General features: G+C 39.7%; 2 protein-coding genes across 3 annotated transcripts in view; one reads left to right on the top strand and one right to left on the bottom strand.

The window, feature by feature from the left end:
• The first annotated feature begins 3,781 nt into the window (after nucleotides 1–3,781).
• LOC132883499 (uncharacterized) lies at nucleotides 3,782–8,184 on the top strand. Its single transcript, XM_060917207.1, has 2 exons — nucleotides 3,782–3,796; nucleotides 7,117–8,184. The coding sequence occupies exons 1-2, from the start codon at nucleotides 3,784–3,786 to the stop codon at nucleotides 7,866–7,868; spliced, it is 765 nt and encodes a 254-aa protein (XP_060773190.1). The 5' UTR covers nucleotides 3,782–3,783; the 3' UTR covers nucleotides 7,869–8,184.
• Nucleotides 6,205–9,520, bottom strand: part of LOC132883498 (ribosomal protein S6 kinase beta-2-like) — a 34,702-nt gene continuing 31,386 nt past the window's right edge. For both annotated transcript variants that reach the window (XM_060917204.1, XM_060917205.1), the window contains 3 exons: nucleotides 9,312–9,419; nucleotides 9,103–9,215; nucleotides 6,205–8,610 (listed from right to left, as the gene is read on the bottom strand). In XM_060917204.1, the coding sequence (XP_060773187.1) occupies nucleotides 8,454–8,610; nucleotides 9,103–9,215; nucleotides 9,312–9,419 (378 nt within the window). In that variant the 3' untranslated portion in view covers nucleotides 6,205–8,453. The remainder of the gene's footprint in view (nucleotides 8,611–9,102; nucleotides 9,216–9,311; nucleotides 9,420–9,520) is intronic.

Below are 9,520 nucleotides of genomic sequence, written 5' to 3'. Positions count from 1 at the left end.
GGCTTATGGGACATGTTTATTTTAGGGCATTTAAATGCAAAGGTGCTAAAAATGTTCATGTATCAGTTCATGAAGTTACATGAGGTATAGAAGAGAGGAGTTCATAACGTAAAGTAAAGAATGTGTGTGAGTTCACAGAAAAGTTCACTGTAGAAAACATTCATGTTTAGACAGGGACCGACCTTCCAGCAAAAGAAGCAGAATAATCCTCTAAGGTCTGATGAATCAACTGGTAGTCTACCCAGTTGATTCTAGAAAGGGGAGATGTGGTGTAATGTTAAGTTACGTAGGTTTATGTGCACGATGACATCATCAGTAGGGGTCGTAGGGAGGAGCATCAGTCTGTTGTTGAATGCCTTGCTTGTGAATAAACGCCATGTTAATCTGCAGTCGGACTCAGTTATTTTAACAACACGACAATCCTGACGGGTGATGTGATGGTACATAATGTCTCTCTTCCTTCATACAGTACTGTCATCTAAACCAGTGATGTAATGGTTACTCCAGCTCGTTGGCAGTGGGCAGCTGCTGAGCCATGAGCTTGGCTTCCCCCGATAGGAGCTGCACTGTTCAAACCAGCTCCAGACAGGGTTTTACAGTCTCTTTCTTTCCTTTGTGTCCCTCTTTCAGTGCTGTTTTAAGCCTTAGTACCCAAGTTACAGATTTTCAGAGATGATGCCATGCTGAACAGTGGGTGACGTATTTGGTGATGGTATCAATGGTGGTAATACTTATAGTGAAAACCTTCACTTCAGGATCATCCTGCGTCAATGTGAATTGTGGAGATATAGGCCACTTGGATTCTGGATGTTGTAGGAACTCAGGCCCTTGGATCCACGTAGCATTCAAAAAATGTCTGACTAATACATCTCTTGATGCACAATCAGCAGCCTTCAGAGAGCTGTTAATTTATCTCCACTGTGTAACATGCATGATGACACATAGGGCAGTATATTAGCCACAAAGGTGTGAAATCTAGATATTTCCTTTCTTAGAGGCTGATGGCTTTAAAAGGAAGTACAGAATTTTCCTGCATGGCATGCAAGTGCCTCTTAAGACAGATGGCACTTTACAGCAAACACAGCATAAGGAAGGAGGTAAACCGGACTAGCATGATCAGTTACAATCTCCACACAGAACTCCTCAGGCAGCTATGCATTGAGCACTTATTACATGGACAGGGAGTGGAGTATGTCCCAGGGGCGCAGATAGGATTTTTGAACTGGGGGGGACTGAGCTGTCAGCAAATGATTCCATTTTGTGTGTGTGTGTGTGTGTGTGTGTATATATATATATATATATATATATATATATACACATACATACATACATACACACACACACACACACACACACACACACTACCATTCAAAAGTTTGGGGTCACTTTGAAATGTCCTTATTTTTGAAAGAAAAGCACTGTTCTTTTCAATGAAGATCACTTTAAACTAATCAGAAATACACTCTATACATTGCTAATGTGGTAAATGACTATTCTAGCTGCAAATGTCTGGTTTTTGGTGCAATATCTACACAGGTGTATAGAGGCCCATTTCCAGCAACTATCACTCCAGTGTTCTAATGGTACAATGTGTTTGCTCATTGCCTCAGAAGGCTAATGGATGATTAGAAAACCCTTGTACAATCATGTTAGCACAGCTGACAACAGTTTAGCTCTTTAGAGAAGCTATAAAACTGACCTTCCTTTGAGCAGATTGAGTTTCTGGAGCATCACGTTTGTGGGGTCGATTAAATGCTCAAAATGGCCAGAAAAATGTCTTGACTATATTTTCTATTCATTTTACAACTTATGGTGGTAAATAAAAGTGTGACTTTTCATGGAAAACACAAAATTGTCTGGGTGACCCCAAACTTTTGAACGGTAGTGTGTATACATGTTATTTCACCTCCCTCACTGCCATCACCAGGAACTACCTGCAGGCCAGGACAATGATAACATTTTAACATAGCCTATGGAAATCCAAAGTTTGCACATTATCATCACACACAGAAATTGCAAAACTGCAAAACTAGTTTTAAAACCGCTAAGTTCCAACTGTTAACCATAGCGAGAGGCTGGGCTACGCGTGTGTGTGTAAAGTGTAAACCAGTGCATCCTGACTTTCTAACTATGCCTGTGTGTTGCGTGAGCGGCAGTCAGTCAACAACTCTTCACAAAGTTTCCTTATGAAACAATATGCTCGCTGAAATTATGGCAGGGAACGCCAGATTAAACATTAAAACTGCCTTCTGAGCACTGTATCTACAGGCTGCCACCGAAAGAAGGAGGCTACCAGAAAGGCATCTCTACTCCGTACGATTTTACTTTCACTACGACATTACTTTGAACAGACTATCAAAAAATTGCAAGGTGATATGATAAAGTAAGGCACAGTTTACTTACAGTCTTTTTTTTTTTTTAAACGATGCAATCGTTTTCTGCCTTTTGGCACCCTTCATCATGCCGTGTTGGGGTCCTGAACTAGGAGGCGCTGTCCCTGATATGCCTGTCAAACTTGTGGGTAACCATAGCAACCAAGCTCGAGCTCGCAACCTGTGCAGTCTGCGCAGTTGCAACTATATACACTGCTGTGCACCTCAATAAACCGAATGGTAATTAGTCTTTTAATTTTTCCGTGAGGTTTGCCTTATGCAAAGAAAGACAGCATAGACGTTTTTTCCTCCCTATAAGTGGGGGGGACCGAACGAGGTGAATTTAAATCTGGGTGGAACGAATCCCCCCCCTCTATCTGCGCCCGTGGTATGTCCAAATACATTCATTCGCTTGGCGGTGCTCCGTCACTAGTGCATGGGGATAACGAGAAAATTAAACAAAAGACCACATTTTCAAGGTTGACAAGTCTTTTTAGTAGCGTAGTGGCAACTTTTACAGGCGTCAGCAATATTGTGCATGTAGCAGTAAGGAAACACTATTGACCTGATACACTGTAAAGACCTAGTTAGAACCCTGATACAAGTCTGAACATTTTCTTATACTGAGACAGATCGTTTTTCATGAAGCTGAAAGACCAAACTATATCTTCTGCTCCCCTTCACTAACGGGCCATTAATCGTAATGTGCATGCACACATAGATCTTCTGAAGAGCAGATGGAGTAAAACAATCACCTGATGAAACAACAGTCAGCCTGTCATAGCTTTAGTATTTATAGATTACACAAAATATGAACATATCATTTGGATTATTGAATTATTTATCAAGTCTAAAATATGTGGCGGCATGGTGGTGTGGTGGTTAGCGCTGTCGCCTCACAGCAAGAAGGACCGGGTTCGAGCCCCGTGGCCGGCGAGGGCCTTTCTGTGCGGAGTTTGCATGTTCTCCCCGTGTCCGTGTGGGTTTCCTCCGGGTGCTCCGGTTTCCCCCACAGTCCAAAGACATGCAGGTTAGGTTAACTGGTGACTCTAAATTGACCGTAGGTGTGAATGTGAGTGTGAATGGTTGTCTATGTGTCAGCCCTGTGATGACCTGGCGACTTGTCCAGGGTGTACCCCGCCTTTCGCCCGTAGTCATCTGGGATAGGCTCCAGCTTGCCTGCAGAACAGGATAAAGCGGCTAGAGATAATGAGATGAGAAGTCTAAAATATTATTCAGTACTTGCTACTCAATACATTCATAGCTTCATGTAATGTGAATGCTCAGATTTGTAAATACATGCATTATCAAGTAGAATAAGTTGAGTTCAGGGTTGTTTCTGACATTAAAACCCTACCAGTGAGCATGTGCACCATTTTTCCACAAACCCACACACATGAAACTGACCTTCATGCATGCTGCAGGTGACTTGCCATCTTCAGTGTACATTCTAAAAATAATTGTCGTATTTTAAATGTTAAAATGTACAAAAATCTACACATATCCAATGCATCATGTGTAGATTTTTGTTGTCCAGTTAAATCGTGGATTTCTTGTGACGTCACTGGAATTTAATTTATATAGAAATTAATGATTTATTCAGGGGTTTTTTTTTTTTTTGTCATGCAAGTATGAGTCTATATTTGTCTCAATGAAGGAACCCTTAATGGTTTTATTTAAGCAGAACCACTTTCGAAAGCAAAGAATGATTAACTATAAAATGAAAAAGCTAAAGAACCTTTGTTAAAGTTGTAAAGACCCCCGATCTAAAATTTTACTTAGAATCCATTCATGGTCTGTCTCTCCCCTAAAAAGTTTTAAAAAGTAAATTGACAAAGAAAACTCTGGAAGCTCTGAAATTGGCCCACTTTAATGCACTCTGCAGTGCAGCAATAAACGCTTTGTGTACTCTGGTATCTGTTGAGGTTCATCTACCGCTTTTTTCTCGCTCTCATTTTTCGCGCCACCTTTCTTTGTTTCACACTTTCGCTGAGGCTCGTTCACTCTTCACCTCTCTCACTCCAGATCACCAAAAAAAAAAAAACAGTGAGTAATACAGTTCTTCATATTGAGCAACAAATGAATTTTCTGTACACTCTTGATTAATTTAAAGCAGTACTTGTAGAACATGTGAAAATGTGATTTTCATGCATGCTTATTCAGAGACTGCCTTCTTTTCAGTCTCTGAGCTACCAGTTTATACACATCTCTAGGATGATGTTGAAGCCTTGGCTATACTGCACCAAAAACTTTTAATTAATGTAAATATTTAGTTATTTCTGTCCCATTTGTCCCACAATTTCCTGTAAAGGTTCTTAAAGTTCTTTCATAACCTAGCATTTAAGTATAATGAGCACAAGGGAGGCTATGGTACTATAAATTTTCCAGATTCATCTTGTATTATTAGAACCCTAGGTTTCATACAGCAATCTGATACTGAAATATGAGTTAGCTAACAGTAGCGATATTAGACTGTTATGGGTATCAGGGAGGACACAAGGAGGGTGACCGATCTCTTGTCTCGTATGTCAATTATTCCTCCCCTCTTTTTTAACTGAGATTGCACTAGCTGGTATTTTTAAGTAGCTCTTTCTTGGATTACAAAAACAAATTAACAAAACAGCAAAAGTCAAGATGAAAATCCAGCTGTACAAGTGCTTTTTAATTTAAAAACAAAAGTATGTTTTAAGCTTGGTCCTTATCTGACACCAGATTAAACTCGTATACTCCAGATGCTGCTCATTGTCTTATTGTATATATCCACACAAGCCTGTTTGTAGACATTGTTTAGTTTCTGTAGTCATTATGAATAAATACAGGAAGTGAAGAAACAGTACACTGTAGTAGAACCCGATAACAATTGCTCGAGTTTGTTTTGTGCATACAAATACTGTACAAAAGGATCTAACGGTTTCTACAAGCATGTGATGAGCATTCAGGGGGGGGGGGGGGGGGGGAGGAGGAGTAGTGCTGCAAACCCACAGCTGCAACGCTGAATCCATTCTGTCAGCTCTTCTTTTTTTTTTTTTTTTTCCACGTGTGGTTTACACATTCATGGTATGCGTGCCAAAAGTGCACAGACCACACCATGGGGCTTCCTGTGCTTTATTTAAAAAATAAAATAAAATGCAGACCCCAAATGCAATCTGCAGTTGTCCAAATTAAAAGATTTAAACAAAAAACAAACTACACTTTTCTGGATTATGTATCTGTTTCAGCCAGGTAACCCATAGAGAGGAGATAATATTTTGGGGGTAGATAATCTAGGTCCTGACCTTATTTATTTTCTTTTTGCATGTTTGTAGATGTTCATGAGCTTTTTTGAAGGGAGAACCCCCCCCAAAAAAAAAAGAACCCCCCCTCCCCCCACTAGAGAAGAGGCAGTTTCCTGTAGCTGCTGGCAGCACAAAAGGATCAAAGCCATGAAACACCTTGTCTCACTTCACAACACACTTTCAAATACGCTGTAAAACTCACCAAGATGCCTTCAACACATTCTCACATCGCATGTGTAATAGAACAACCACAGGATGAACGTATAAACAAACAGTGCTGTGTGTGTGTGTGTGTGTGTGTGTGTGTGTGTGTGTGTGTGAGTGAGAGAGAGAGAGAGAGAGAGAGAGAGAGAGAGAGAGAGAGATGCTAACTCAGGTTCTCTTTTCTACTTTACATTTAATTCATTTAGTATAGTACCATTACAACAGATTTGCATTTCACCCCCCAAAACTAGAAGTATCTGATGTTTATATTATCTTCAGATTATCAGCAATATAAACTTTCCAAAAAAAAAGTAGTATAACAAATAATAATGAGGGGAAAGAAATAACTAAAATCCAGCTTAAAGTTTTATTTATTTTCAATTTACAGTTTGATTTAAAAAGTTAGAAGAATCACTGCAAAGAAAATAAATGTATTCAATTTCTCATCAATGTCATTTTATACTTTTAGCTATCACCTATGTCGAACATACGAGACAAGAGATCGGTCATCCTCCTTGTGTCCTCCCTGATACCCATAACAGTCTAATATCGCTACTGTTAGCTAACTCATATTTCAGTATCAGTGTCTCAAATTACATCACTGATTTATTTAATAGCAGATGAAACCTGTCTATATGGATGTTACCAAGAAAACAATTTTATTTGCATTAGCTAGCTTGACAACTTTCCAGATTTGACACCATCCGTAAATAATTTGCAGATTAGTTTAAAGGTGCAATTATAAATTTTAATTATTTCTTACTTGTACAAATAACCTCAAACATATACAGATGTGGCGAAAAACTAAATGGTTTAAACCACAGCCTCAGCAAAGTGTAACCCAAACGTTATGTCACTCCACCCCCCATCTCACTGTGAAATCGGTAAATGCCCAGCACAGCCAGATAACTCTCACTGTTCTTTGAAAATAATTGAAGAAAATAATAATAATAATAATAATAATAATAATAATAATTTCAAATCCTATCCTAATCTTAAAGATTTTTGATGAATCTTGTTTCATGCACCTTTAAGCTACAGGCTATTTCATGACAATCACACAATGTAGCTCTGCTCCAAACCAATTTCAAGTGGACACAAATAAATTGACCCAGAGACTGAGCTAAATACTGCAGTTCAGTAGTTAAAAATCAGACTACAAATTAAATAAGGAATGAAAAATTATGATTTTAGGTTTGGATTTTAACTCCAGATATAAAAAGCATTTAACTATTTGACCCACATTTGCTGATTTTTCTCCTCAGGCATCATGAGATCACAGTTACCTGTATTTCTGAGAGCGCTCTATTTGCTCCTCTGTATGGCTCCTGTTTTCCATGGAGAATCAGATTCCCAGAACAACACAACCATCACCATGAGAACAACAGAGCATAGCACAAATGCAACCGAAAGTGCATCTCCTAAGACCACGCTCCCCATCATCACCACCACCTTCACAACGAAGACTCATGACATACCCAGAACCAACATCATGTCCTCAGAAAGCACTCCCCTACCGACGACTAGAGCGCGCTCTGACTCTACACCGACTACCACGACACCCAGCTCAGATGCTGGAACTGTGGTGTGTGTAATCCTCTTCTTCGTCATCTTAATAATTGTGCTGTTTATCTGTACTTATAAATGGTACATTCGTCAGGGGCGTCCGTCCTTCCCTGAAATTCAGAGACATATAGCAGAAAGTGTAAGGAACGCCTGGGCAGCGACTATGGAGTGTCTGAGACAATCTTCCAAAGAGGAGGAGGAGGAGGAGGAGATGGAAGCAGGAATATCAGAGGCAGAACAACAGAAAGAGAAAGAAGATGCTGAAGATGAGGACGAGGAGGATGATTCGTCAGCAGATTACTCGAGCATGGATGGCACAGTAATGATGGAGAAGCCGAAAAAGGATGAACAGGAGGATGGGCAGAGCAATGAAAGAGAAGAGGACATGACAACAATTGAGCTCATGGATGAGAAGATGGAGAAAGAGAAAGATGATCTTACAGTGCTGTGAAACATGGGTGGTGGTAGCACCAGATTAGTTTCATACAATGTATTTTAAATGTGTAAATTTATTCAAATTATTTTGTATGATTAGATAAGAGTATAATTTTCCCCTAAATTAATGAATATTTTTAGCGATACGTGAGCACCTTTCAGAATTATACTTCAGAAACGCAGATTGTGTGTCAGATTTATTTTTTGAAAAGGAATATCCCCAAATTTGAGCAAAAGGAACAAAAAAAAAGTATAACTGCATTTAATACATCTCAAATCAAAATGTACTAATATATTAAGTCTCTTTTATACTCCTGTAAATAAAAAAAAAATTAAACCTGGGACAATGCTTGTCGACTTTTTTTTTTGCCATTTCCTGGGAAAAAGTTCTTCCACATGCGGTCACATGATCCAAAAGCTTTCCAGTAATAAATGCAATTAATTCAGTCAATATCAACACATTCTAACAATACCAACATGCTTCAGATGCTTTTTTCTCTTGTCGTGTCATGATGCTTTGGTGTGGGCAGAGAGAGAGAGAGAGACCCCAAGTGGTAACGGACACATTTGCATCCTGTGGGAATCCGCCTGACTGACAGCTTCATTTCCCACCTCGGCGTCCTTTTGGTTTCTTGTTGCGTCCCGGTGTTCTGATTGGCTTGGAGACACCATTTTCAACAGGGAGGGGTGGGGCCGGAGCCAGAGCAGCAGGCTCTTCCGCTCCATCAATACTGATCTTAAAGGGTTCGGACAGAGGACTAGAGAGAGAAAAATAAAAACAAAGGAAGACAAAAAACAAACAAACATCGATGAGAGAGAGACAGACATACATGAAACAGAGAGACAGACAAATGAGACAGGGAGAAAGATAGAAATGAAACAAGGTCACAGTTAAGACAGACAAAGAAACATGGATATGTGAGAAAATTCTGGTTTCAGGTTATTTTAAAAAAATAAATAAATAAAGCATGAGCATTACTTATTAACAGGACAATAATAAAAATGCTACAAACTGTTGTTAAAATTTGATTTAAATTGATTGCTTTTTCACAAAAACATCTGTTTTATATTTCCTTGAAAATAAACACAGCATTCAGCAGTAACAGGTGAAGCACTGGAGACTCGAATGTTAGAAATTTCTAGAAGAATAAACGAGCAATTTCATTCCTGACGTCTCCAATAATAAAACACTACCCTCACATGCAGCAACATGAAGATAATCTTAAATGAGGAGTGCTCATGTCTCACACCTGATCGGGGTGCGTGGGCTGCTGTTGTGTCTGCGGACAGGGCGTAACCGCGGTTCTACTGAGAACCCCTCCTTCAGGCTCTCCAACACTGAGGGGGCCACGTAGGTGAAGCCCTATAACACACACACACACACAAATCCAAAAGGTATGTCAACGTTAGAAACAATACTGTGTGTGTGTGTGTGTGTGTGTGTGTGTGTGTTATTTACAGCAAATGCATGATCAACGCTGTCACTCAGTGTCGTGTCATCAGGACTATCCACTGGAGTCTGTTTAGTAAAGCGACTGTCAAACTGACTGACGTCTTCATCTGAGTGCTGAGAGAGAGAGAGAGAGAGAGAGAGAGAGAGAGAGGAGAGAGAGAGAGGAGAGCGCACTTTATTTTAAAACCATGGGGAAGATACTGGAGGGTAAATGG

Source organism: Neoarius graeffei, chromosome 3 (genome assembly GCF_027579695.1).
Source record: "Neoarius graeffei isolate fNeoGra1 chromosome 3, fNeoGra1.pri, whole genome shotgun sequence".
Taxonomy (NCBI): domain Eukaryota; kingdom Metazoa; phylum Chordata; class Actinopteri; order Siluriformes; family Ariidae; genus Neoarius; species Neoarius graeffei.
The sequence above is the reverse complement of the archived record's forward strand: the minus strand, read 5'-3'. Positions and strand labels throughout refer to the sequence as shown.